This window comes from Salmo trutta, chromosome 30, assembly GCF_901001165.1.
Source record: "Salmo trutta chromosome 30, fSalTru1.1, whole genome shotgun sequence".
NCBI lineage: Eukaryota > Metazoa > Chordata > Actinopteri > Salmoniformes > Salmonidae > Salmo > Salmo trutta.
The window spans coordinates 20,639,289-20,667,117 of NC_042986.1; the positions used below are offsets into that span (position 1 = coordinate 20,639,289).

At 41.2% G+C, this 27,829-nt stretch overlaps 1 protein-coding gene across 3 annotated transcripts; it reads right to left on the reverse strand.

Moving 5' to 3' along the window:
- On the reverse strand, positions 1-27,795 carry arhgef19 (Rho guanine nucleotide exchange factor (GEF) 19). Of its 3 annotated transcripts, none has more exons than XM_029723249.1 (16): positions 26,773-27,795; positions 13,360-13,975; positions 12,696-13,151; positions 12,369-12,510; positions 12,139-12,224; positions 11,636-11,892; positions 11,095-11,255; positions 4,919-5,071; positions 3,260-3,389; positions 2,998-3,072; positions 2,762-2,851; positions 2,317-2,480; positions 1,955-2,113; positions 1,784-1,863; positions 1,449-1,553; positions 1-1,236 (listed from the first exon to the last, which is right to left on the reverse strand). In XM_029723249.1, exons 2-16 carry the CDS (start codon positions 13,931-13,933, stop codon positions 1,079-1,081), a joined length of 2,790 nt encoding a protein of 929 aa, XP_029579109.1. In that variant the 5' UTR covers positions 13,934-13,975; positions 26,773-27,795; the 3' UTR covers positions 1-1,078. The 3 variants fall into 3 exon arrangements, with proteins under 3 accessions (XP_029579109.1, XP_029579107.1, XP_029579108.1); XM_029723247.1 differs by having other exon boundaries at positions 13,360-14,019; XM_029723248.1 differs by lacking the exon at positions 26,773-27,795 and adding an exon at positions 14,394-15,119 and having other exon boundaries at positions 13,360-14,019.
- Positions 27,796-27,829: the final 34 nt, after the last annotated feature.

Genomic DNA, 27,829 nt, shown 5'->3' on the forward strand with positions numbered 1-27,829 from the left:
TTTCCCAAATTGTGTTCTTATTATGTACAATACTTATATGTACAGTACAAGTAACTCAAACTTTATGTCATGGTCACAAACATTCAGGCTTCACCTACATATTATTATATGAAACAATTTCAGCAGTGGTCATATAAAACACTGAAAAGTATGTGCATTTATTTCAGGGGTAAAACATTTAAAGTATTGTGTTCACAACCAGAAATCTCAAGTAGCTCATGTATTATTAGTCTTTTGTTATTTATATTTCTCTACTATAAGTTCTAAGATTAGTTAAAATGGTATGGCATATTTTTGGCAGACCCTGGCCCTCATAAATTATAGTCATAATAGTAAATTAGCCATTATTCATTTAAACAAGTACATCTACACTATGTAAATGTACATCATTATCTCCATAGAGAATAACCAGCTATAGGAGCATAAACAAATACACAACAGCAAACATTTCAATTAGTACTAAGAACTTTTTTTAAAACTATATTTAAAAAATATTTAATGTGTCACTGGAATGGTGAACATCTGCATGTAGATGGTATTAGTGGTTGGTCAATAATATAATGTGCTACTATCTTAATTTCTGTCTACGCGTAAACAACTCTTATTGTCAATAGGCTGTAACTAACAGTGAAAGTCAAAAGACAGGGAAGATGTACAAACACTAGTTCTTAATGTTTTGTTGAAAGTGATGTCTGAAATTATGTTTATTCCTATTATAGTTCTTAGGGGCAAAGAAAAATACTTGGTTTCTGATACAGTATTCCAGTAGTTGTGTTACAGTAGTTGTACTGTATATGCAGTCATAGCAAGCATGAGTGAAAGAAAATTACTGCTACGCAGCTGGATAACCATATTTCTTAAGAATATTGCTCATGCTCGAGCTATGCCAAAAATAATGTCCTTATGAGCACCTGCAGACTAAATAAAACTCCCACATCCAGATCATCTAAAATTGCTCAGCTATTGTATAACTCGTGTTGCATAAAAGCTGGATTTAATGTATACGGGTTGAGAGTTGCTGCCCTGTTTGATTGGACATTCCAAGTGTAAATGAAAAGCTGCAGGATGGAAAGGACACTTAAAAGAGCTCCTCTTCCAGTTTCTGTGTGACAAACTTAATGCGGATGTTTTCTCTGAGGTTGCGGAGACGCGCACTGCGACTTGTGATCTCCTCCACATTGGTTTTGGGGAACCAGCCCCGCTCCCCGTCTGACAGCCGAATGCCCTCCACCCAGCCTGTGGATACACAATAACCTCAGCAAACAAAAACACACCCAGTGACATTATCACTTGGGGTGGTCTACATGTTTAAGACTACTTTTAGGGTAACTACTTTTAGGTTAAAGGAGAAAATGTAAAGTGTTATTTTATTTTACTGAAGTTGCTGTTTAAAGTTTATACTTATGATGATAGAGTTTAATGTGAGCTTGCCAAAGGGAGTTTCTCACCGTCACTTGTAATGGTCTTGGCTTGAAGAATATCAGCCTTCTCCAATGTAAGCTCATCATGCTCTTGGGCCTGGTAACTCTTGATGCATTGAACTTGGGAAAGATCTGAGAGGAGAAACAACCAAAGGTTTATAAATTACTGAAAAGGCTGTACTTCCGTTAAAATCTATTTTAAAAATATTTTAAAACGTAATGCAATATTTTCCAAGTTACAGTAAATGAAACAATAGAAGCTCAGTGACATGACTGAAGTTGGTTTATAAGTCATTGAAATACTTATTCAGCACTGCAAGATGTAACTGCTTATGCAGACTATTGATAAAGCAGCTACTTACCATCATTCTCAGTGGCCTGCTCAATATCTTCCAATGGATCAGAGGGGAACATGGCTGTGATCCATCTTTGTTTCCCACTCCTGGGAAGAAACAAAACCCACATAGATGCTGTCAGTTCCTACTTTATCACAACCATTACATATCATGATAGTGGTATGTATAGTAGCTCACTCAGTGTGGGCCTTGAGTAGGATCTGGTGTTTGAGTTGCCGGCCCTCACACAGCTGCAGGTGGAAGATGAAACCTGAGATGCCCTGAAGCTTCTGACTGAGGTCCTTCACCTTCAGCTGCCCGATCTTAGCGTGAACAAACACCATGAACTTCCACGTGCTGCAGACAGACCAGAGACAGAAATGTGTCAATGTATGGCATGCATCACTCAATCAACCAACATTTATGACATACAGTAACACCATACATAGTGTGGCAGAGCATAGCATAGCTCAGCATACTGTAGCATGGCATAACGCCATACATATAAAACACTGTTTTCTTTCTATTCTCCCTCTACATTGTACATCTTTAGTACTCACTCCTTCCTCCTGGACAGCAGAAGACAGTCATTGAACAGATGCAGGTACACAGGCCTTGTGGGCAACTTGAACTTTGACCCAGAAATACTCATGGTCTGTGTGTCTACTTCCAGCAGTTCTCCATGCTTGACCAGCCAGCGAGACTGGGAGATCAGAGGGAATATCTAAAAGGGGAGATGTATGTGATTAATGAGCATGAATGAACAGTTATTTAATTATTACTGGGGTTAGAGGCATGTGGTTTCTTTACTTGCAATCTACAATGGGCAAACATTATATGGTTAATCCATACTATGGCAATAAAAAGAAATAGGATGTTGTTGTTGTCCAAAACCATTGATTCCCAGCAGTGGATAGGGGAAAGGGGAATATATTGTACATGAATATACAGTAGGTGTACTGAGAATGAATGAGGTTGTTCCTAATGAGAGATGTTTTCATCTACCTTGCCCTCAAAGTGGATCTTCTTATTGAGGTGAATGAGCTCTTCCATCCTCTTCATTGATTGCACACTGGAGTTACATTCCTTTATAATCTGTTGTGATAAGAACGGTTATTTCAATGTTTTAGGAAATATAGTCTATTAGTAAAAAGTTTAATCATTTCTCTATTATTTATTTTGTATAACAACCAAAAATTGACCAAACTTCAACTTTTGGTATATTTGATATTTTATGCTACCTTTTTCAGCTCATTGAAGGCCTTGGTGGCTGTGTCCTCATCCCTAGAGCCTGGTGTTGTCCTCTTTAGGATATTCTATAAGACAGAAGGAAGGTAAAACATTTTGGATCTCAACTTTCACCTCAGGACACTGCAAAGCCTGCTGCTGTATATTTGCCTATTCACTGGTCAGTAACTTGATGTAAGGTAGAGTAATTGTTTTGTCCCTACAGCCAGTCATGAATAGTTTAATTCTATGGTGAACAAGGGTGCTCTATCGTACCTCCACCAGCATCTTGAGCCGTGTGATCCTCTGGAAGGGGAGTATGAGGAAGGAGGCGAGGGGAAGACGCTGGCAGATGGGGTCTTCTTCCAAACGAGCCAGGATACCTGGGAAGCGAGCATTCTCCTGTCTACAGAGAAAAAATAAATCACTTTAAATCTAGCAATATGGTCAGAAAAAACCTTCACTGGTATGGATTGGAGATATATGTGTATATATGTGACTCACCACTTGGACTCAGTCTTATGTAGCAAAATTTGAAAGTGTTTTTTTTTTTTTTTTTTACATTGGATAAAAGTAGAGACTCAGATCTACAAAATGGTATATCATACACTGCATTGAAGAACAAATGGAAAGTAATTCTGCTTTTAAAGTTGATCAACTTGTAAACTCACTTTTGAGAAAATGGCCTTTGAACGTTTTGGCATCTAGTGAAGAGCTCTTCGTCTACACCCATTCAGCATCGTTCACACCCTCTTAAGCTTTAGCCCCACCCATCTCGTTTCGCTGTCGGAGCGAATGATTGATAACATGAAAACAGCCTAACCAGCTCTGCTGGCAACAATTTCATTATACTTCTTTGCAGATGTTTACTGACACCGGCCATATTCAATGGGTGTTGTACACACGTCACGTAAGGCTAGCTAATGTAACCGATGTGAAATGGCTAGTTAGTTAGCGGTGGTGCGCGCTAATAGCATTTCAATCAGTGACGTCACTCGCTCTGAGACTTGAAGTAGGGTTTCCCCTTGCGTTGCAAGGGCCGCGGCTTTTGTGGCGCGATGGGTAACGATGCTTCGTGGGGTGTCAGTTGTTGATGTGTGCAAGGGTCCCTGGTTCGAGCCCAGGTTGGGGCGAAGAGAGGGACGGAACCTACACTGTTACACTAACGAGCCATCCAGCTAATATTAGCTAGTTAAACAACAATAAACAGTGCCAACAATGCGACAGTGCTGGGAGCTAACCAACCAGGTTCAATGTTAGCTAGCTAACATTAGGCTCTAACTAGAAAAGCAAACGGCTCTGGAATATGAATAATAACGTCAGCTAAGGAGCCAGCCAACTAATGTTAGCTAGCTAGCTAACAGTACACTTTAGCTTAAGACATATAGCTATCTAGGTAAACAATGAACCTAGCTATATAAACAAAGTGTAAATTCAAACAACGTCACGTAACATTAGCTAACAAGCCAGCCAGCTAACGTTAGCTAGTTAAACAACAATGAACAGTGTCAACAATACCACAGTGCTGGGCAATAACCAACCAGGTTCAATGTTAGCTAGCTAACATCTAACATTAGGCTGTCATTAGCTAGCTAACAACATTTTTTGGGAGTTCAAACGGCTCTCCTGTGAAGTCGTGACTTGCAACATACGCCTAGTTTCCTGAATTGGTTCACATATATCTGTGGTCATGAACCCTGTTTCTGAAGAGCTACAGGGTTTCGTTCCAACCCAGCACTTGGTCTTGATGATTAGTTGAACCAGGTGTGTTAGTGCTGGGCTGGAACAGAAACCTGCACACCGTCAATATCCATATGTATAAAGTGACAATTCGAGCGTGTGTACTAGGCACTGAGCAACATAATTTGCATTATACTTACGGTCTCAAATGTGCAACAAAACAAAATAGATTACACACAAAGTAAGACTGCTCACAACATGCGCTGGTAGGTCTGTTCCTGGTAGGCCTGGTTGGTCACGTAGGGGAGGTAGACCCTGCGCAGGGCGGGACAGTGGGCCAGGACGATGTCAGACACGTCAAAACGCAAGATGTCCTCCTCCAGCCTGTGCTCCAGGTCCTGCAGGAACCTAGAGAGAGAGGTAAAAGGAAGAGAGAGAAATGAAGAGAGGGAGTAAAAAAGAAAGTGAAAGATTCAGAGAAAATCTAGCGTGGGATCGAAACAGAGAGGGATATTGAAAGCAGCGGGGCTAAGCTACCTGCCATCCATGACCTCTATACCAGGCAGTGTCAGAGGAAGGCCCCTAAAAATGGTCAAAGACTTCAGCCACCCAAGTCATAGATTGTTCTCTCTACTACTGCACGGCAAGCAATACCGATGCAGCAAGTCTTGAACCAACAGGACCCTGAACAGCTTCTATCCCCAAGCCATAAGACCGCTAAATAGTAAGTTAAATAGTTAACCAATAGCTACCTGGACTATCTGCATTGACCCTTTTGGCACTAACTCTTTTGACTCATCACATATGCTGCTGCTACTTAAAAAAAAAAAAATGTATTATCGAATATCCGAAACATAGAATATACTTGCAGTGAAGCCGCTCAACAACTACATCAGACCAAACATCCAACAGACTCCCATTCAGAGCAACACACAGAAGCATCCAGGTTCAATGCCCTGCTCAAGGGGCGCATTGACAGATCTCCCACCAGGCCAAAAAACGTGAACCCGAACCCGCCAAGATCCCCCCACAGTTCCCTAATACCTGTCCCGCAACCATTCGAGACCCCTCCCACAGTCACCCCCCCCAAGAAGAAGAAGAAAAAAATATATACAATTAAAGAGAAAAAAAGAAAAGACAGAAGAAAACAGCAAACGATGCAAAAAATAAATATATATAATACATTTAAAACAAAGGACATCAAGGATAACTAAAATCATAACAGCAATGCCAACTGTATATGTTTGTGTGCATGTCTGGCACTATTACATGTATGTGTGTATTCTTGTATGCGCTTATTTGAATGAGAGTGTGTACAAACACCTGCACGGCATCAGCCTCATGCAAACTGGCATTAGTTGTAAAAACACTGCCCCTCAGTGTCATTTAAACATTCTTTTTCAAACAAAATAAAACATGATAAAAAGTGAGATACTTTGAAAAAAGTATCATTTTCAATTCAACGAAAATGAGACATGGCAATCTGCACAAAGGAAAAAGGTAATTTTTAAACAATGGATGAGCTTTTCTTAGTTATCTCCTTAAGAACCATTTAGGGTTCAAGTAAAACTTTTGAATAAGTGAAGCTTTTAGAGAGAGGTTTAGTGCTTTTATATTTAATAATCTCAACCCACCCAATTCATATTCATTATATAGATAGGCACGTTTTATTTTGTCTGGTTTGGCGTCCCAGATAAAGCGAAATATTTTTTGCTCATATGATTTGAAAAACGAATAATCAGGAGTAGGCAGCGCCATAAGTAAGTGAGTAAACTGAGATATGACTAAGGAGTTAATCAGGGCAATTTTTCCATAAATAGACAACTCCTGGTTGCAGGATCTTGTCTATTTTTACAAGTTTTCTATTGAAATTCATTGTGGAGAGCTTATTTATATATTTTGTGATATGAATACCAAGTATGTCTACTTCACCACCAGCCCATTTTATAGGTAAACTGCAGGGTAATGTAAAAGTTGTATTTTTTAAAGATCCAATACATAATATTGTACATAATTAGGTTTTAGTCCAGTGAGTACAGAAAAGTTAGCTAGATCTTCAATGAGACATTGCAGGGATCTAGCTGGCGGACTTAATATAAAACTTGAGTCATCAATATACATGGACACCTTTGTTTTTAAGCCTTGGATTTCTAATCCTCTAATGTTGTTATTGAATCTGATTTTAATAGCTAGCATTTTGATTGCCATAACGAATAGATATGGTAACAGAGGACACCCTTGTTTAACTCCTCTTGACAATTCAAAACTCTGAGAAGTAGCCGTTATTTACTATTTTACACCTGGGGCTACTATACATTATTTTTACCCATTTTATAAAGATAATTACCGAAATTGAAAAAATCCAGGCATTTATAAATAAAACCCAGTCTTACTTTATCAAATGCCTTTTCAAAATCCGCTATAAATACCAGGTCTGGCTTCTTAGATGTTTCATGATGTTCTATTATTTCTAGTAGTTGTCGTATATTATCTCCAATGTACCGTCCATGTAAAAACCCTGTCTGATCAGGATGAACAATACCTGGTAAAACCCTTTTAATTCTGAGTGCTATGCATTTCACTAGTATTTTTGCATCACAATATTGAAGTGTAAGGGGCCTCCAGTTTTTTTAAATAGACTGGGTCTTTATATTTGCCATCTGGGTCTTGTTTTAATAATAGCGAAATAAGACCTTCCTGCTGAGTACCTGACAGACTACCATTTCTATAGGAGTAGTTAAAACAAATCTAACAATGGGCGCTTTTAGAATATCAAAAAAGGCTTGATATACCTCTACTGGTATGCCATCAAGCCCTGGAGTTTTTCCAGACTGAAAGGATTTAATAGCTACAAAAAGTTCTTCCTCTGTAATTTGGCCTTCGCATTGATCTTTCTGTAAATTTGTTAATTTTCCATTTTTTATATTATTTGGAAAGAATTCCTTACCGTAATCTTCATTCAGTGGGAGAGGATGATACGGAAAAGAGAACATCTGCCTAAAATAGTTAGCTGCCTCTTTTAAAATATCATTCAGAGAATCATAGATGATTCTGTCTTCTGTAACGAGTTTCTGCAAATTCTTTTTGTTAGCGTTCCTGTATTGGAGATTCAGGAAGAATTTTGTGCATTTTTCTCCATATTCCATCTAGTTTGCTATATTTTTGTAATAGATTACATTAGATCATTCTTGAATAAGTTCCCCAAGTTCGTTTTGTTTTTCCTCTAACTTATTTTGTATCTCTGTAGTATCGTTTTTATTGCTAACTACCTGTACTATTAGTTCATGGATTTCCCTTGTTAGTCTTGTCTCTTTAGCCAGAAACTGCTTTTTTATTATTGATGAATATTGAATTACCTCTGAAGGTACATTTAAAGGTATCCCAAACAATAAAGGGATTTGCTGAACCTATATTATACTGGAAAAATTCAGTTATAAATTATTTTGTCTTATTTTTAACTAAGATGTCCTCCAGTAAACTTTGATTAAATTTCCAATATACCTGTCCACGTGGAAAATCTATAAAAGTTTTGTGAATGCCAATTAGATGATGATCCGATCACATTCTGTCTCCTATTAAAACTTTTTTAACCTTCGATGCAAGAGAGAAAGAAAGTAGTCAAGATGACTAGCTTGATTAAGTCTCTTCCATGTATATCTCACTAGTTTTTAGTATCCAAATATGCACTATTTCTAATGTGTCCATAATATTTGTGATTTCCTTCAGAGCACGGTGATGATAGTTTGTAGAGTGATTACCTTTACGGTCCAATGAGGTACTTAACACTGTGTTATAGTCTCCTACCATAATGATTTGATTATTTGTTGCCTGTAAGTTCAATAAATTGGTATAAATGTTTTTGAAGAAGTATGGATCATCCTGATTTGGACCATATAGATTAATGAGCCAAATCTCTTTTTTGTCCACTTGCATATTCAAAAGGATCCACCTTCCTTGCGAATCACTCCTGACCATTTGCACATTCAGATCGAAATTTTTGTTAATTAATATCATCACACCTTTTGAGTTCCTTTGTCCATGACAGAAAATTATTCCACCATCCCATTCCTTTTTCCACGCAACTTCATCTAAGGATGTAGTGAGTTTCCTGTAAACAGTATATGTTATATTCCTTTTCTCTTAGCCATGTAAAGACTGATCTTTTTTTACAATCTGCTAAACTGTTATAATTATAACTGGCTATACTTATTTCACCCCTTACCATAACTAGATACTATTCTCAGTCTAAATTGACCATAATTAGTGCTTCTAAAGTTACTACCATCAGAGGTATTATGACAGTCAAAACTAGAGTTTTCAAATGTCTGATATTTAGAATTCAAGAAATAGGTTCTAGCAATATTTGTTTTATTCCCTTGCCTGTTTGCCTGTGAGCCAATGCCACAGATGTTAGAAAATTGAGACAAGATATTATGTGTGTAGTAAATCTGAGTAGGTTGACGTGTATGATATTGGATGTGATTTAGTGAGAGTGTGTATGATGTCTGTATAAGAGTAAGACTATAATGTGTGATGTCCAAAAAATAATAACTCTGCCAATTTGCATGGTTGAGTGTCTGTGTGTAACATGTATAGCCTTGATATTCATGATGATAATTGTAATCCATATCGTATCACCGTTATAGTTGCGTCATAATTACCTTTAACATCTTTGAAAAACACATCCCTGCATTTCCATAGCAATTGACGTTTCACATGATCATAAAAGAGACCTTGCATTACTCTCACTACAGTACAAATGTATTCCGTACAATATGTTATTATTCCCCAATGCCTCTATTCTGATATCTTCCCCTTGCTTGTTGTAAACATATAGAAACATGTAGACAAATACATAAAAAAGCTAGACAAACAATAAACACAAAATTATAAAACAGTTATCGACAATAGAGAGAGAGAAGAGAAGAAGAAAGAGAGCGAGATCAGCTGTGTGTGTGTGTGTATGTATAAGTCCGTATGTGTAAGCGAGCATGTAATTTAGTACGTGTGTGTTCATATCCATCTATAATGTTCAGATATTTTTACAGTTCCCATACTTTCTTTTTTTTGTAACCTGAAGTCCCTGTAGAATTTAGTACAGCCATGGTGTTATGGAGCTGTCTCGGAATAGCTGTCCATCTATAAAGAGTTTGTTCACAATGATAAAGGCACGCTTACCCTTCTCCCGTTGTTGCCTTTGTACCGGATACAGTCTCTTACGACGTTCGTTTATCTCCCTTGGAAATTGGTCATTGAGACCAAATTTGGTCCCTTTAAGCTCCCTTCCCCTGCTTTTGATCAGCTCCTTTTGTTGGTAGTTTTCAAATTTTGCGATGATCGGTCGGGGACCCTTGGTCTTGTCAGTCATAGCTCCAAGTCTTTGTACTCGGTGGAAAGCCACCTTGTTTACAGTCTCTATAGGAAGTTTCAAGGCGGATTGCATGAATTCTCTGATCGCGCCCTCTGGATTATTGAGGGAAAAAAATTATTTTCACGCATGCTACGACTTTGTATGTCTAGTAGCAACTCCTTTATCACCCTGTTTTCCCTGAGTAGACAATCCATGTTGGAATCATGTATTTTTACCTTGGCTGTGAGTTCCTTGCTGCTACTGTTTGTTATCCATCCTGTTTCCAGTGGTAGAAAAAGTACCCAATTGTCATACCTGAGTAAAAGTAAAGATACCTTAATAAAAAAGGACTCAAATTAAATCTACTTAAGTATCAAAAGTAAATGTAATTGCTAAAATATACTTAAGTATCAATAGTAAAAGTATACATCATTCCTAATATTAAATCAAACAAGACGGCGTGATTTTAATGTTTTTTTAAATTTATGGATCGCCAGGGACACACTCCAACACTCACACATCATTTACAAACAAAGCATTTGTGTTTAGTGAGTCTGCCAGATCAGAGGCAGTAGGGATGACCAGGCATTTTCATTTGATAATTGCATGAATTGGACAATTTTTCTGTCCTACTAAGCATTCAAAATGTATCAAGTACTTTTGGATGTCAGGGAATATGTATGGAGTAAAAAGTATATTATTTTCTTTAAGTAGTACTTTAAAGTATTTTTACTTAAGTACTTTACACCACTGCCTGTTACCTAGTCACTTTATCTCTTCCTATATGTACATATCTACCTCAATTACCTCGTACCCCTGCACATCTACTTGGTACTGGTACCCTGTATATATCCTCGTTATACATTTTGTGTATTTATTCCTTGTGTTGTTATTTTTCTCTTTTTTTCTCTTTTTTTCCCTCTCTGCATTATTGGGAAGGACCCATGAGTAAGCATTTCACTGTTAGTCTACACCTGTTTGTGACAAATCAAATTTGATTTGAAGAGAAACAGAAGAATAAGAAAAACCAAGACAGAAAAAACAGAATCTCATGACATACATTCATTTTACTATACTGTACCTCTCACTGACGTCCTTGACCTCGGGGAGCTTGGAGAAGAGCCACTGTCTGTCCTGGGCCCCCAGACACTCCCCCAGCTCCTGGGACAGCATAAAATGGTCCACTGCGATGGTCAGGCTCCGAATGTATGACGCCTCTGACGTCACCAGCTCAAACTTGGCCTGTGATGAGGAGACATTATGGGCCTTTAGGAAGCAATAGGTACACCTCTCACTCACAATTAAAAACATGATACTTTATTTATCTAAATATTAAAATCATTACGTTATCATGAGACATTATGGGGAAACAGAGTTAAAATAAATCTATGAATTTAATGTTATGACCACAAATGTTATATCAAAATATGTTATGTTAACAAAATGGGTAATCCATCCCATAGATGAAACAACTGGATATGCTAAAAGCCTGTAGTGCTGCCATAGATATGGATAGAGGCTGCACTTTCCACAAAAGATAGGACATCGGGCACACCTTCTATCCATCTCTATGAGTGCTTCCCAAATCCCAATCTGGCTTGATGTCATCCTCATGTTCTCACCTCCTGTAGTTTGCGCTCCACGTTGCTGAAGTTGTCCAGCTGACCGCTGGTCCGGACATCAGGGATGTCTTGCCACAGCGAGAAGGTGGAGCCTCGTGACGAGCAAAAGGAGCTGGATGGAGACAGATTAGATGGAGATGGAGTCTCCCCAGCCCCTTCCTCCCTTAGCCGCTCCTCCTCAGCACCTGGCTCCTCCCCCTGCTGCCTCAGGATTTCTCGGTTGATTGCAACATCACTGTACTCCTGGTACAGAATTGCTGAGGAGAGAGAAAGAGAGAGAGAGATGAGAATATTGAGTAAGAAGAGTACATAGGGGTGATTGAGAATTAAAATCAATATTGCAGAACGTAAAAAAATACTTTCAGATATTATGTTGTTATGTAGCATGTGGTTGAGCGAGTGCGGATACCATTGCTATGCCATATAAATACCATTGATAATGGAGGTGGAGAAGGCAGGTGGAATGAACCAAATTGTTGACACAAGTGGAAAGTAAGACTCACAGCTGGGGAGAAAGCGTGACAGACGATTGGATCTGCTGACTGTGGGAGGAGTGCACCAATCCTCCTCAATGGATTTCTTCCTCAAACTGTGTGAAAGTAGTATTTATAGTCGTTATAACAGTGTTATTCACAGTGGACAACTTTACAACCCACTTCCAGCTAAGATTTGTAGTTTAAATTTGTGAGTTTAACTTTGATATAATACATCCATTTTAGCTGTTAAAACACACTTTTTGATTGTGAATCCGGTGCTACGTCGATGTTGTTGCGTGTTATTGTCAGCAGATGGCAGTTGCGGTGCAGGTCCTACAGGACTATGGGGGGCACTGTCACTGGCACCACCTGAGCCATGATGCCTGGAAGTGGACTTATCTGGAGAGGAAGAAAGTAGATGGAAGTGGAAGGACACACAACCACTACAGAACGTTGTCTCAAGTTTAAACATCCTCTTACATAGAAAACAGCTTTGCAAAATTGGTTATAGCATTTGCTGTCAAAAACCTCATGTCTAACACATGATACTGCAGTGGTGCTCAACCCTGAAGCAGGACACTCACAGTCAGAGCTGAGGTTGCTGGGGTTCTGCCTGTCGCGGGAGGCCACGCGAGCTGACAGCGACTTGCCAAGCTTTAGTGTGAACGAGTTCTTTCTCTGGGAAAGCTGTAGCCGTGAGATCAGCTCCGAGGCTGAGAAGCGCCGCCGCTCGTGTTCCGCCATACTGGAGCGGGCTAAAGAGCTTCCTCCGGTAGCCGAGGAATTCTCTACAGCCCCACAGTTCAAGACAGATGAGTGCTCTGACAACTGCAGCGGCTCTGCGGAAAAAGGTGGAGTCTTTCGAGGGTTGGGTGTCCCCCCTGTTGATGAGGGACTCGTGGCATCTACAGGGTCTCCCCCGATGTCCTCCTCCAGGAAGGAATCGAAGGGTCCTGGGAAGAGGTAGTCGCCATCCAGAATGGGGCTGGCCAGAGAATCGTCGCTCAGGCTGTCTGGTGAGTACACTCGCATCTTACGCCCTAGGACAAAACACAAAAAAGACTGAGGTGAAGACTTCTCTGCAAACTACAGCATATTGGATATGGCCTTGTACAAAATATTTCAGAAGTAAGATTTGAAGTGTGATTTTGATGTCCTACAGATGACAAAATGAAGGGGGAAAGAAACATTCTCCTGATGAGGACTAACAGAGTTGACAAAAGTGGAATGGATAGATACTGTACTTACGGATTGACTTTTCCTTGAGTGAGCCCTGTGACGTCCTCCTCTGGGGTCGACAAGTGTCTGGGGTCTGCAGCTCCGGAGGCTCATGTGAGGATGGAGAGCCAGGTGGCTGAGAGTTACAGTTGTCTGTGTCCCTGTACAGGGAGGACAGAGGGAGGAACAGGGGCAGGCTGAGGGCTGTGTGGAGGGGACGAAACACCGTCGACACCACCATGGGTCTCTCACACTTCTCTTGCCCTGGAGGGTCAGTCCTATCTTCCCGGATAAAAAGCTCAACGTCATCCCCTAACATCTGAGAGTCTGAACTCAGGTCCGCATCAGTGTCTTGATCAGGGTTACTCCTCCAGCCGCCATTTTCTGCTTCAGTCCTTGTGTGTTTGCGATGATTCAGAGGCAACGGTGTGGAGTGCTGAGCGTCTGCAGTAGGTGATCCATGGCCGTTGTCGCTGGGGGTCACAGGCGGTTGCAGCTCCTGCTGACACACGGCGATGTGGTTGTGCTGGCACTGCCGCAGGAGAGGCCTGTCGTCCCGGGCCTCGCTCAAAGCCTGGGACTCGTCTGAGACCGGGAACCACATGCTGGGGCACTCTCCTCGGCAACGGAAGGCATGGAGGTGAGGCTGGAAGTCAGGGAGAGGGGAGAATCCATACCCGGGAAGCATGACTGAGAGAACACATGGGAAATGCATAAGAAAGGAGAAAAGTTTTTGCAATAAACTTCAATATGCTAACATAGTATCCTCTTGCCATATCTGGTAAAACAGCACCCACTGAGCATGCACACAATAATACGATTATTATGGATAGTCAGATTAATATAATAGTGTGTTTAAAACGTTTACATGCTTTGCAAGAATAACCATTTCCCTAATAATCTTGTTTACATGGACATATCTGAAATCAGGCTACCTGATGGGACTTAAATAAATGCAGAAAATCGGCAATGAAAATAAATGTTTTACCACAGTGACCATGTTATTTTTGCGATGGGTATTTGATTCTGTGTTCGGACATATAAAGTTTGCATGTTAAACTCACTTCACTCGCGCATAAAAGGGAGGCTTGCGCTCCAGATGCTGGCACATGTGCAGATCGAATTCACAGCCGGACCGCTGATTAAGCTGTTTACATGTCGAATAATTTGAAAGAAAAAAGAAATCCAGGTGTTTTTATCGACGTATGCTTACTTCGATTTTGACAAGCAGAGTAAGGTGTTTACATGACCATTTCCATACTTGGCCAAGTGCCATAATCAGTTTAATATCGAATGATGTGTGCACTCAGTCTAGGCTATATTGTATTCACTTGTCACTATTAAAGGAACACTTCATCATTTGGTCTCTCATTCAGGCTTCCCTCTATACGAGACATGATATGTTAAATTGAAAAACTGAGTGAGACAACTATTAACCACTGGTGGAGACAGTTATATCCTTATATGGAAGGTGTTACTGTTGTACATAAAGCAAACCTGCTGTAGCCCAAGTACCAAATGCAGTACAAAATGACTCATCCGCTAGTTAGTTTATAGTTTATGTATGCCAAAACAAACCAATCAGGTCCCCTTCACAAATAATTGTCATGGTTTTGTAATGTATACTGTTATCAAATAGTATTCAAATAGTTTCCTGAAATACTTTCAGTTTGTTCTCTCTCTCTCTCTCTTACAGATTGTGTAACAATCTGTTGTGGGCAGTGTGAAAGATGTACTGTATACTCGCTAAGGAAGATGTCTGTTCATTGGAGCAAAATGGCGGTTGAACATGGACGCATGAAACCCCCCCACCCCCTCTCCTCTAGGTCTGGCTCTGTGCGGCTGCTGAGCCGTGTCTTCCTGCTCTAATTAAAGACTGCACCACACACAGCTCTCAGCCCCCTGTACTTATCCTCTACCTAACCCCCCTACACACACACACACAACCTCCTTTATCTACAGATGGCATGCTGAGCCAGACCCACACACATTCAGCCATAACCCTTCAACGTGCACCCACACCAAGTGAGACTACATATTCAGCCCTCATCACCTTTCACCTGACAATATAGACCCATCTATCTCTCACAGTGTTTAATATTTAACCTGGATGTTATGACATGATCAGCAGTCTAGAGATTCAGAGCGACCGAGAGAAGGGAGAGCGATTCTGAGAGATTGAGGGAGAGGAAAAGAGAGAGTGACCCACAAATGATTCCCCCACTGAGCCATGAAAATTAGGTCGGCACGTTATGCTAGTGTTACTTACTATAAACAAATTGGGGGGAATTCAGACTGGAGTTACATGCATGTAACTAAAGCACTTTTCTCTCTATGCGTATTCTGGCCTTGAACTTAAGCATGGGGAAATGCCAGTGCCAGCAAGGTACGGTACACATTTGGGGAGGAGATCAAAGAAATGTGTGTGTCTACATATGCAGTATTCTGACCTTGACTTAATTGACAAATAATTCTACCACCTGAACGCGTGAGGAAACAATGAATAAGGTTACGTGTACCTGTCAGTTCCAAGTGGAAAAAGCATATTTTCTGAACAAGAATATAAACGCAACATGTCCCATGTTTCATGAGCTGAAATAAAAGATCCCAGAAATGTTCCATATGCAAAAAGCTAATATCTCTAAATTTTTGTGCACAAATTAGTTTATATCCCTGTTAGTGAGCATTTCTCCTTTGCCAAGATAATCCATCCACCTGACAGCTGTGGCATATCAATAAACTGATTAAACAGCATGGATCATTACACAAGTGCACCTTGTACTGGGGACAATAAAAGGCCACTAAAATGTGTAGTTTTGTCACACAGCACAATGCCACAGATGTCTCAAGTTTTGAGGGAGCGTGCAATTGGCATGCTGATTGCAGGAATGTCCACCAGAGCTGTTGGCAGATAATTTAATGTTCATTTCTATCATAAGCCGCCTCCAACATTGTTTTAGAGAATTTGGCAGTATGTCCAACCGGCCTCACAACCGCAGATCACGTGTATTTTTTTCCATTTATTTAGCTAGGCAAGTCAGTTAAGAACAAATTCTTATTTACAATGACAGCTAAACCCAGACGACGTTGGGTCAATTGTGCGCTGCCCTTTGGGACTCCCAATCACGTCTGGTTGTGATACAGCCTGGAATCGAACCAGGGTCTGCAGTGATGCCTCTAGCACTGAGATGCAGTGCCTTAGACCACTGCACCACTCGGGAGCCCACGCCAGCCCAGTATTTCTGTCTGTAATAAAGCCCCTTTGTGGAAAAACTCATTCTGATTGGCTAGGTCTGGCTCCCCCAGTGGGTGGGCCTATGCCCTCCCAGGTCAACCCATACCTGTGCCCCTGCCCAGTCATGTGAAATCCATAGATTAGGGCCTAATGATTTTTCTCTCGACGTGTGTGCACGTTACAAACTTTCATTCATAGGCTAGGTTGTAGCAACCTCATGATGTGTATAGGGAAAACTTGAGTATCATGTAGTATAAACCTATTGATGTTACATTGAATTGGGTGAATGGAATATGACTGACTGTCATCTAATTTGCTGTAATAGAAATAAGGCCACGCTCATGAACAAAAATAATCGTATTCCCTCATCTTAAATGGCACTGACCGCCACTGATAAAGGTACAATAAGACAGTATCCAGTCCAAGTCACTCTTTCTCTATGGTCTATAACCTGTCCATATCCAGTCCATACCACTGTGTCCCTACTATCATACAGAAAAACATGTAACACCTTGCAACCCTGCAATGTCTGCCCATTCCATCTAGACACCTAATCTACTCAGAACTACCAACAAGGGCATCTCCATAAATGCATTCGAGTAAGTTATGTATTCCATTCAAAAGGCTTAAAGTTGGCCTTTGGTTGTATAGTGTAATCTGGGAGTGTTATGGACTTTGGCGTAGGCGTTTCCACTGTAATTTTAGTAGGCCACAATAAGAAAGAATGTCTACATCGTTAATGAGTAGCTAGTACACTGGAATCTCTTTTATAACAGTTTTGATTAAAGAACAATGTTCGTCATTTTTTTATGTGTGGCATAATCCCTTATCAGACTCATAACATGGATACCATAAATTCAATTTTGATGCATCATTATAAAAAGTCTCCATGCCTGTATCATCAGCCACTTTAAGTTAGCATGTTAGCATAGTTTGAACTGTTTGGTAATAATGTCATGGTTAAGGTTGCAAAATTCCGGGAACTTTCAATAAATTCCCTGGTTTTCCAGAAATCCTGGTTGGAGGATTCCAGATTTCCTGCTTATTCCCTCCTGATTCCGGGCTACCTCCAACCGGGATTTAAGGAAAACCAGGGAATTTATTGAAAGTTACTTTCATTCCTAGTCATAGTCATACATCACTCACTCTGGCATGGGAATCATGGGATTCACTGCAGATAAACAAAACACATTGTGACGGTCACAATTTTCAAGTGGTAATAATAATAATAATAATAATAATAGGGTATAATGACTGGTGTCACTGTTGGGATTGATCAACAGCCTTTCAACAGTCCGTCCTCCTCAATCTCGAACAATTTGCATAAATCTCTCTTTATCTCTTTCCAGTTTCAAAGGGAAACCATAAATCAGGGGACAGACAGAGACCTGTCCTGAAGATGTGCGTCTTCTCCCTCATGTCTCTCATCCAGAGTTATGGGGTCTGTTATGGGATGTGTGTGTTTGAGCAGGCGGAGTGGAGTGGCCTGGCGGTGTGGTGTGACCCCATCCTATATGTGTGTGAGAAGGCAGTGAAGCCCTGTCACATCAGGACACTAATTTCCCTGTAGTAGACTGGGGGACTCTGCCACTATGCCATAGACATAATATATATACAGTATTTCACACCATTGGACTCTCCACTATGCTGGTGAGGCAGCATAGCACATTCCCATTCAAGTTAAGTTATAGTAATTATACTTCTATGTGCAAAGTGGTATCGGGCAGTAGGACAAACTGAGGGTACAGCACTCTGGAGGAGATTCTCAAACTTTTCGTCCACTAGCACTGAGAATGTGAGGAGATTAATTTGTGATTGGAAATATCACCTGGGTGCAAGAAGATACTGAGATGAAAATGACATGAAATGTATTTACAATGGAACCCCACCTGAAAAGCGATTGCAACTTCAAACACTCGGAACCACCTACTGCGACCATTTCCTCAAAATCAAAAGACTAAAGTGTCTAGTTATAGACATGAAAGGCTGGATAGATGTTTTTAAAAAGGGGCATTCAGATTTTCATTTGTCTGCTCCAGACCCACAGGTTAGGCTCTGAGGCCATGGAGCAGAAAGAAATCCCCATTAATGTTGATACTTGGTGTGGGTCCTAATCCTGTTCAGAGCCTGGGGCAGCTACTCCTTCCCTATTAAGACATACTGACAACCTGGCTTACCCTGACACAAACAATGGACATACAAGGAGCACCTTGGGGGACAGACACACCTGAGCCTAGCGAGAGAGTGATTTCAGCTGTCTTTGATTGAAAGAGACAAAACATTAGAAAGGTGTCCTGTTAAATATATGACCCTCGACAAACTCGGACTTGTTGCTCGAGAGTCGGGATTCCAGCTAACAGACAGCACAAACAACAATATATTATTTAAAAGCCCACAAAAATGTGGAGAAAATCGCATGTAAATGACAAGACATGTGCAGCTTTGCCTTCCCCCTCTCGGGCACCAGTACACCCTGCCCCCTCCACAATACCACCTCCCCTCCCCCCACCAAAGAGACAGACTGGGTGAGGGAAGAAGAGCAACATACTCAGTTTAGTCAGAGGGATGAGTTTTTAGACCTGGGTTCAAATACTATTTGAAATCATAAAAAAAAAACTTGAGCCGTTCATTGCAACAGAGCTTCCCTGCTGCAATGAACCAATAAAAAAGTCCAAAAGTGTAATCCAGCCCACCTAGCACTCCAGGCAGGCTAAAGCAAACCCTCAAAGTATTTGAAGGATTTCAAAAGGAATTTGAGTTTATGAAAGGAAGTACACTTGTTTCTTCACTCAATTCAGATATAAAAAGTAGGCTACTGATGAACTACAGACCAGTCATCACAAAGCAAACGGAAGGCCTGAGATATTTGTACTTTTCAACAACCTTTTGTCAGATCCACTCAAACAGCTTTGTAGGTGTTCTCTGCACCCAAACTGTCAATCAAAGATCGTTTGATGATCTGATCATGGACCACTGTACATACTTTGAACATTATGCTGATGCATCTCTTGTATTCATCTACTTCCTGTTCTCTCATTCCCTGTGTCTGTTTTCTCCTTCTTTCTCTGCTCCAGTTTGGAACCAAGCCAGCATTTTTTTGTCCTACCCTCTCCTTTATCTTCTGGACAGGTATGGACAAGTCAACTGAGGGCTGCTTGTTTTGAAACATGATCAGGTTAGGTAGAGAACCCACCTCGAAGTTGACCATGTAGTAGGTCTTGCAGGAATATTTGCTTTTGCCTGTGGGGCGAAGCTACAAATGAATTTAAAAAAACAGAAGGAAAAAGCACAGCATCATTAGGGTTAGGAGGTGAATTGGAGCGAGGACAAAGTACTCTATAGTCCTCTCTCAAGTTGGCATATAAATTAGATGCTGTACCTTGCAGCCATATCTGGGGTTAATTTTTTAACAGAATCCTAACAGGGAAAAGTGAAGGGATTAACTCATGAAGAACACTGTACATCTCTCTTTGATAAAAAAAACCTATTGAACTTTATTGTGGGACAGAAATGTATTCTTGTGCATGTGTGAAACCTGCCCCATACCATGTTAGATGCTGTGGGCTGGGGCCATAGCCAACTCAGTGCTTGGAACAGCCTGCAGGCTTCAGCTCTAGACAGGTGTGCAAGCAACACTGTTAGGAAGGGCATTTCACACACAGCCCCAGGGCACCACTGCTCACGCTCATTTGTGAATCTAATCTTTTCAAATACTTTCAAAATATGAGATATCATCGAGGGAAAAAGAACACACTGTTTGGTTGTTTTATGTTATGAATGTTTAGATGTATCCTTCCCGCCCTTCCAAGTTTGATCAATGTATGCATCAACAGGATTTCACTACAGAAAATGTGTCGAAACTTCAATAATATCTTTTGTATTATATGTACATGACAGAGACATTCGATTACTGATTGCTTTATGCTCTGACAGATGAGGGCCAGCAAGTTAACTTCCAAATTCATTACCGACCAGCCCCCAAACAAGAACCTTTGACAAATGCAGGCACTTTTCACATTCCCTGAATAGCTAGGCTCTCGTCATTGCTCTAACATTTCTCAGTAATCTGTAACAGGAGACAAACAAATGGACTGGACTTTCCACATGCAACAGAGAAAAGAGCTGCCACTGAGCCAAAGGATAAGAAAGTGGTTCACCCCGCTCCATTTATTTTATGGGTGGGTTGTCTTCTCAGAGTTCATCAAACAAATGTCATTTTGGAAACCAGGTCAAAGCAAATAGTGAGGGCAAAGCATTTAACATAATACACAAAGTTGTGTAGGTCTCACCACCCTACCCCTCTCATGTTCAGTTCTCCTAATTCAAAGCCAGACCATGTGTCTAAGGGCTAGCCATACAGCTAGGATTGCATGCAGCAGTTGGATGGATGGATGGGAAGGATGTGGTACAGCGTCCTGTCTGGCTTCCCTGCAGTGGCAGTGCATGTAGATGCACATAGTCAGATACACCTCCAGCCACCCACACCAATGCATATGTGTACACTCAGGCACAAGTGCACACAACGCACACAATCTGAGTGACAGGTGATGGGGCAGGTGCTCCAGACTCAGAGAGATGGAGGGGAGGGAGGACAGGGGAGTATGGAGGTAAGGTGAAGGAACGGGCTGGTGGGGAGGGCGAAGAGGTGGAGGGGTGTACTGCAGTAAATTGAGTTGTAAATCTGAAGGCACATCACTCTCGAATTAAAAAATATATATATCTGTCACGTGTGCAAACTCTCCTGCCTCTAGGTCACCAGGCTGTTATGGCGCATACCTGTCACAATCGTTATGCGCATCAGCGCATAATGACACTCACCTGGACTCCATCATCTCCTTGATTACCTGCCCTTTATATTTCACTCCCTTTAGTTTCTTCCCGAGTCGTCATTGTTTCTGTTTCATGTCTGTGCATTGTTTGTGTTTTGTATGATGTTTCGTTTATTGATTAAATCACTCACTCCCTGAACTTGCTTCCCGACTCTCACATTATGACACCTCACCTAAGGGAAGCATCAGGAACAGTTTTTTTGTTATTTTTGTTTTGGTGGTGATGTCGGGTCCGGGTGTCAGAACCGGAGCTACCTGGGAGGCCTCAGCTGGTTTGTCGGATTCCCATGCCTCGGCGGGTTCGACGGGCTCCCCTGCCTCAGCGTGCTCAATGGGCTCCCATGCCTCAACCGAGGCAACCGGGGAGGTCTCAGCCGGCTCATCAGGCTCTCACGTCTCCGGAGGCGACCAGTCCGCTCCCTGGGATCGTCCCTGTGGTTGGCGTCCTGCTGCTGGAGCCGCGCGACGAAGAGGTACTGTCACGTATGCTCTCTCTCCGGCACTCTAGGTCACCGTGCTCCCACGCCTTAGCAGAGGTGACCGGTCAGCTCCTGATCCCTGGGACCGTCATTTTGGTCGGCTTACTGTGGCTGGAGCCTTGCGTCGGGGAGGGGGTACTGTCACGTGTGTTCGTGTTTATTGTTTTGTATTATGTTTAATTTATTGATTAAATCACTCATTCCCTGAACTTGCTTCCCGACTCTCAGCGCACTCGTTACACTATCACTCAAGGAGGTCCATCATTCAACTATTAACTGACAGCAAGAAAACCTTAGATTAACATAGTCATAACATGATAACTAACTGATGTGGATATACTAAGTTCATAGTAAGACACAGGTAATTTTGAAGGAACAATTGACCACTGACTCAATGATCAGTGATAAAGGCAAACATATGTTGAACCAATATTCTATCAGTCAACATACCTACGTTGAACATCAATGGAATATTTGGTTGAAAACGCAAGGATCATGTGCTACTGTACTTCTGCCATTGCATTCACATAAATAGACACTCTGTGATACTGTGAAAGGTTTCCACCACAGCTGTGTTGTTGTCTGTGGAGTCTGAGTCAGTCAAGTTATGGCTGTCTCCTTCACCTCTCCCAGACAACAAACATTACTATATGGCTGTGACTATCCAGACTGAGGGCTGACATTTATGGTCTGATTCAAAGAGCACTTTAGTCACTCTCAACTTTACAGATTATTTGTTATGGTATATTTTAGCATATTTGCCTACATGGTGAAATTACCATGTCAATACTGTCCTTCCCGCAACAATAAATTGTAGTGCTAAAATTGCATGCTTAGGAGCAAAACACTGAGGGGGCGATTCCGACCCGAGTTAAGCGCACGTAAATGGAACGCATTTCCCTTTTTACCCACTTTTCTCTCTATGCGAATTCTGACCTTGAACTTAAAGCATGAGAATAGCATGCTATTCACCTGCTATTCATTTGGGGTAGAGATCTAATAAATGAAGGTGTGGCGGAGGTGTGTCTACAGATACACTGTATTCTGACCTTGACTTCATTCTCTCATAATTCCACCACCTTTATGCGCGAGGAAACCATGAATAAGGTCTAGCGAGCCTACCGGTTCCAAGTGGAAAAAACATCTACTTAATTTTTCTCCTCAATATAAATAACACCATTCTCCATGCACTATAATTTACATCTTGGTAAGAGCTATTGATAAGAGCTAGGTAAATGAGTAATCCATTTGGATAAGGGAATTGTAAATATCAATGACACTCGTTTTAGATATATTTTACCTTATAATCGCTGGTGACAAATGTGAAACCAGTCATATGGCAGAACCTGAAGCATATCAACTTTCCCACACAAAAGTTTATGAAATGCTGTGCCATTATGCATCATTTAAATTGTACAGCCTTTAACTTGCAGGGATGGGCAGTCTCGAATGTCTTAACTATAGGCTACCCCAACTTTCTCTGTTTCCTATTTCTATCATGTTAAATATTAGCCACTATCAGTAGACTGTCAGTAGGCCTAATACCCACACAGATTCAACTGCCAATTTACTGTTAGTTCCCTTCAGTTGGTATAGCCTACATTATCATTCAATTTAATTACACTGTTTTGTTTACCTTTGGATCCTCTGTAAATTATGTCAAGGCCATATGGTTGTTGCTGAGGATCATTAGTAACAGTCGATAATATACCAAAAAGGCTAACTAAAACGTTATGGAGTGGAGCACAGACCAAGCCGTAACAGTTTGAACCCAACACATGGTGCAATACTTGGCTGTGTCATCACAGTTCCATGGTTCGTGCAGACAATAGACGACGGTATAACCTACTATTGTACACTATTCTTCCTACATTACCATTGGTTGAAGAACTGAGTGTGGCAATTTTCAGAATTAATCAAACCACCATTTTCTTTCTTTTGTGCGTAAAGGCTCTGCTCACCAGTTTATGATTCATAAATACTTTCCTAACACTAAATAATCTACAAGATTAGAGTATTTTTAAATCTACCAATTGGTGCTGAAACAGACGGTTATGCATATATTTAGATGGCTTTCTTTCATTGATCCATAATATTCTACATTTCAGTTAAAGGCATTCAGTTGTACAACTCACTATTCCCCTTTCCTTTCTTTATGAACCCGTTCTCTAGATATATTCTAGTGAGTCTGGACAAAATTCTAACTAAAAGTTACCACCGTTTTGAAAGAGATGGCTTAAGATAAATGTACTGAAAACCCTATTGAGTGAAAAGTCCACAAGAAAATCTGTTGGCCAGTAAGTGGGAGAGTTTTCAGCGGATGAATTACATTTATTTAGCGGCACACAAGGGAACCACGCCTGCAAAGCCCGTTGCTCAGCTGCACAAGGTAAGTCTTAATACCAACTACTGAGAAGTGCGTAGGAAAGGTGTGCGTAAGAAAGGCGCAATTTCCTATGTCCGAATCGGGCTCTTATGTTATCAAGAGATTTGTTTAATTTCCTGAAGAAAGTTACATTCAACTTGGACAAACCCAATATTGTGATCTACACTGAGTATACAAAACATTAAGAACACCTGCTCTTTTCATGGCATAGACTGACTAGGAGAATCCAGGTGAAAGCTATGATCCCTTATTGATGTCACTTGTTAAATCCACTTCAAATCAGTGTAGGTGAAGGGGAGGAGACAGGTTAAAGGATTTTTAAGCCTTGAGACAATTGAGACATGGATTGTGTATGTGTGCCATTCAGAGGGTGAATGGGCTAGACAAAAGATTTAAGTGCCTTTGAACAGGGTATGGTAGTAGGTGCCAGGTGCACCGGTTTGTGTCAAGAACTGCAACGCTGCTGTGTTTTTCACGCTCAACAGTTTCCTGTGTGTATCAAGAATGGTCCACCACCCAAAGGACATCCAGCCAACTTGACACAACTGTGGGAAGCATTGGAGTCAACGTGTGCCAGCATCCCTGTGGAATGCTTTCGACACCTTGTAGAGTCCATGTCTCGACAAATTGTGGCTGTTTGGGGGGGGGGGTTGCAACTCAATATTAGGAAGATGTTCCTAGTGTTTGGTATACTCAGTACCTGTTGAACCTTCTTATGTAACGTGGTTCATTGGCTCTTAATACATTTTTCTGTACAGATCATCGTATAGGCCTGGAGTGTAGCAGCTGTTGTACAGGCATCAGTCTCCACAAGCAGAGATATACTATTGGTCTGTAGGCAAATCAGTAGCACATATTCAGACATATACCCTCACACATCCACTCAGACATACGCACACACACAAACACAGCCTTTTCCCAATGACAATGCACTTAGTCATAAGCGAGACAGACTAAATGACTTGTGGGTATTCTCTACGCGCACCACCTTGGTTCACCCTCTCTCGCTACAGCCATTAATAATATAATACGTTAGTGCTACATCAATCTGTATCTAAACTAGAAGTCTTTGAGGACATGGCCTAAATCAAACTTAGTTCGGGAAACAGAGCAGATAAGAGCATGCTTGCATCCCAAATGGCACCCTATTCCTTATGTAGCACACTTGCTTTGATCAGAGGCTCTGGTCAAAAGTAGTGCCCTACATAGGGAATAGGGTGCCATTTGGGAGGCACACCATAATCTGGCAGGCACTAAACAGTTATATTGCTGAACTGTTGAATGTCAGTATTGAGTCATTTGTTTGTTCCTCATGATGATGTGTAAACAGCTTAGCTAGATTGCAGTTCCTATGAGACACTGAGTTAAAGGGGCAAACAAACATACCTGAAGGCAGAGCGTGGGAGAGAAAAACACTCTCCCTGCACAAACACTGCTGTGAAAAACACACACATGGTTGCTCCTCAGTTTACAGTGCAGTCACTTGAAAGATCCTGAAGGTTTATGGAGAGGGCCTCCAACTGATCTGGTGTAGACTAAGACTTGAAAGGAGTGTGTGCGCACTACGGCGCCGTGCAGTTTTTATTTTTTTAACAATCCTCTCCCCCGACATATTCCAAACATGCACTTACCTGCCCTGCTCTGCAACTAATCACAGCTCCTACTGTAACCATTACACTCCAGCCTCAAAGCCTTGCAAAGCCTCATTTCCCATGCTATGCCAAAGGATAGGGAACTATTATTGATGCAAACAATGCTTCCAATGGAATATTTTGCCATTCCATTGTATAATTGATGTGAAAGGTTGAGTCTGTACGTGTGGTGTTTCTAAAGTATCTCCATGTATTGACAGATGCGTGTGTATTTTACATATATTATGTATCCGTATACTGCAGACCTACACTACACTACAGTCTCTCTGGATTACAGTGCACGTCAGGGATTGTTATTATTTATTGAGCCTAGTTTACTGTATTATGTGTAGAGATGTTAAATGTACTTTAAAATAAAGTTTAATTTCCATAACAGTGAAATAGTATAGAATGCACCCCCTATGATACTCAAAATGTACCCTTGAACTCACAAACTGTCTCACTCCAACGGCACACCATGTATAATTGAAACAGACTGCACATTGGAGGAACACACTCCCAGGACAATTGCCATGAAAATAACAATAAAACAAAAACACCCTCAAGTTGACATTATATTAATATAATGTCAAACTGAGGGTGTTTTTGTTTATCTTTGTTTTCATCTACCTCTAAATCTGTGCATCTGACATGCAGCAACGCAGTCTGAAAGCAGCACCATGGCACTGTTTTGACTCACCCCCCAACAAACCGGACAGCTTAACTTTCATATGCAACATCAAAATCCACCCCCCCCCTTACCTGAAGGTCACAATAACTAACAACGCTACACACTTGGTTAGTATACACTTCACTGAATTCAACATTGCATTGCACACAGAGCGATATACACAAATATGTATGGATAGATGGGCTGTACTACCTCATGGGTATCAGTAGCTTCTGAACTGGATGGTTGCCAGCGACAGTGTGTGAATCCAGGCCATCCTAGCGTCTGGCTGAGGCTCTATGTGCTATCCATGACTGCCTTGTGTCCCTCCCAGCTTCTTTCCCTTTGGGTCTTCCTCAGATTTTTACTCCACTCGTCCAGAAAGGGGAACTAGGGGACCCGGTCCCGACTCCTCCGTTGTATCTTTATTTTCTTCTCCCTCCAACAAAAAACAGGAACTTTAAACGAAGAAAAGTGCTCACTGGTCTGGTTACTTACCATGCAGATCCCTCTTTAGGCTTCTGCTCTCCCTCTCCTCGTTGACAATCCCTCTCGTCCCCTCTCTCTCTCTGCTACAGTTGGGGAAGTGCACTCTCTCCCGTTCTCTCTCCTCCCTCTCCCCCTCTCGGCCTCTAATAGTTAGTGTTGCATTTCAACACCTGCTTATAGAAAGAGAGGGAGAGAAGAGTGCGCTAGCAGCCATCTGCGTGAGAGAAAATGTTTTCCTTTCTGTGAATATGTGTGATAGTTTGTCTGTCTGTGTGTGTGTGTGCATGGATCGGATCCTTGTGTGTCAACAGAAATGCACTGAAAGTGGATAGAAGGCAAGTAGGACGGGAAAAGGGGTGGGAAGTAGACAGGGTGTGCACTCAGGCGTGTGTCTGTGTGTATGCGTGTGCGCCCATGCAATTAAGTAAGTAGCTAAGTATCAGTTTGGAGAAAGAAAAGCATGCCTTTGCAAATACTGAACTACTTGGCTTCTCCCTCTCCCAAGCATTATAACTCCCTAATTAAACATAAAAAATGGTTACTTCGGTCAACCCTCTTCTCAGCAGTAGTGAGAGAAAGTCTAATTGTCCTCATTTGAACAGTTTTCCAGATTTACCAATAAAACTCAGTTGCCAGTTTATGTGCTATCATAAAAACTCTACACAATATTGTACATTCCATCTTACAATGGCAACTTGTTTGTGGTTACATGACAAGCAGGGTTGGGGAGTATTGGATTACATGTAATCTGTTACATGTAAGGGATTACAAAAAAAACGTT

Coding starts and splice junctions, on each gene's coding strand:
- arhgef19 (XM_029723247.1), bottom strand. CDS start 14,017: ATGCTTCCCGGGTATGGATTCTCCCCTCTCCCTGACTTCCAGCCTCAC. Junction 1,554..1,783: donor GCAGGCCACTGAGAATGATG/GTAAGTAGCTGC, acceptor TTCTCCTCTCAG/ATCTTTCCCAAGTTCAATGC. Junction 1,237..1,448: donor CAAGACCATTACAAGTGACG/GTGAGAAACTCC, acceptor GTGTATCCACAG/GCTGGGTGGAGGGCATTCGG.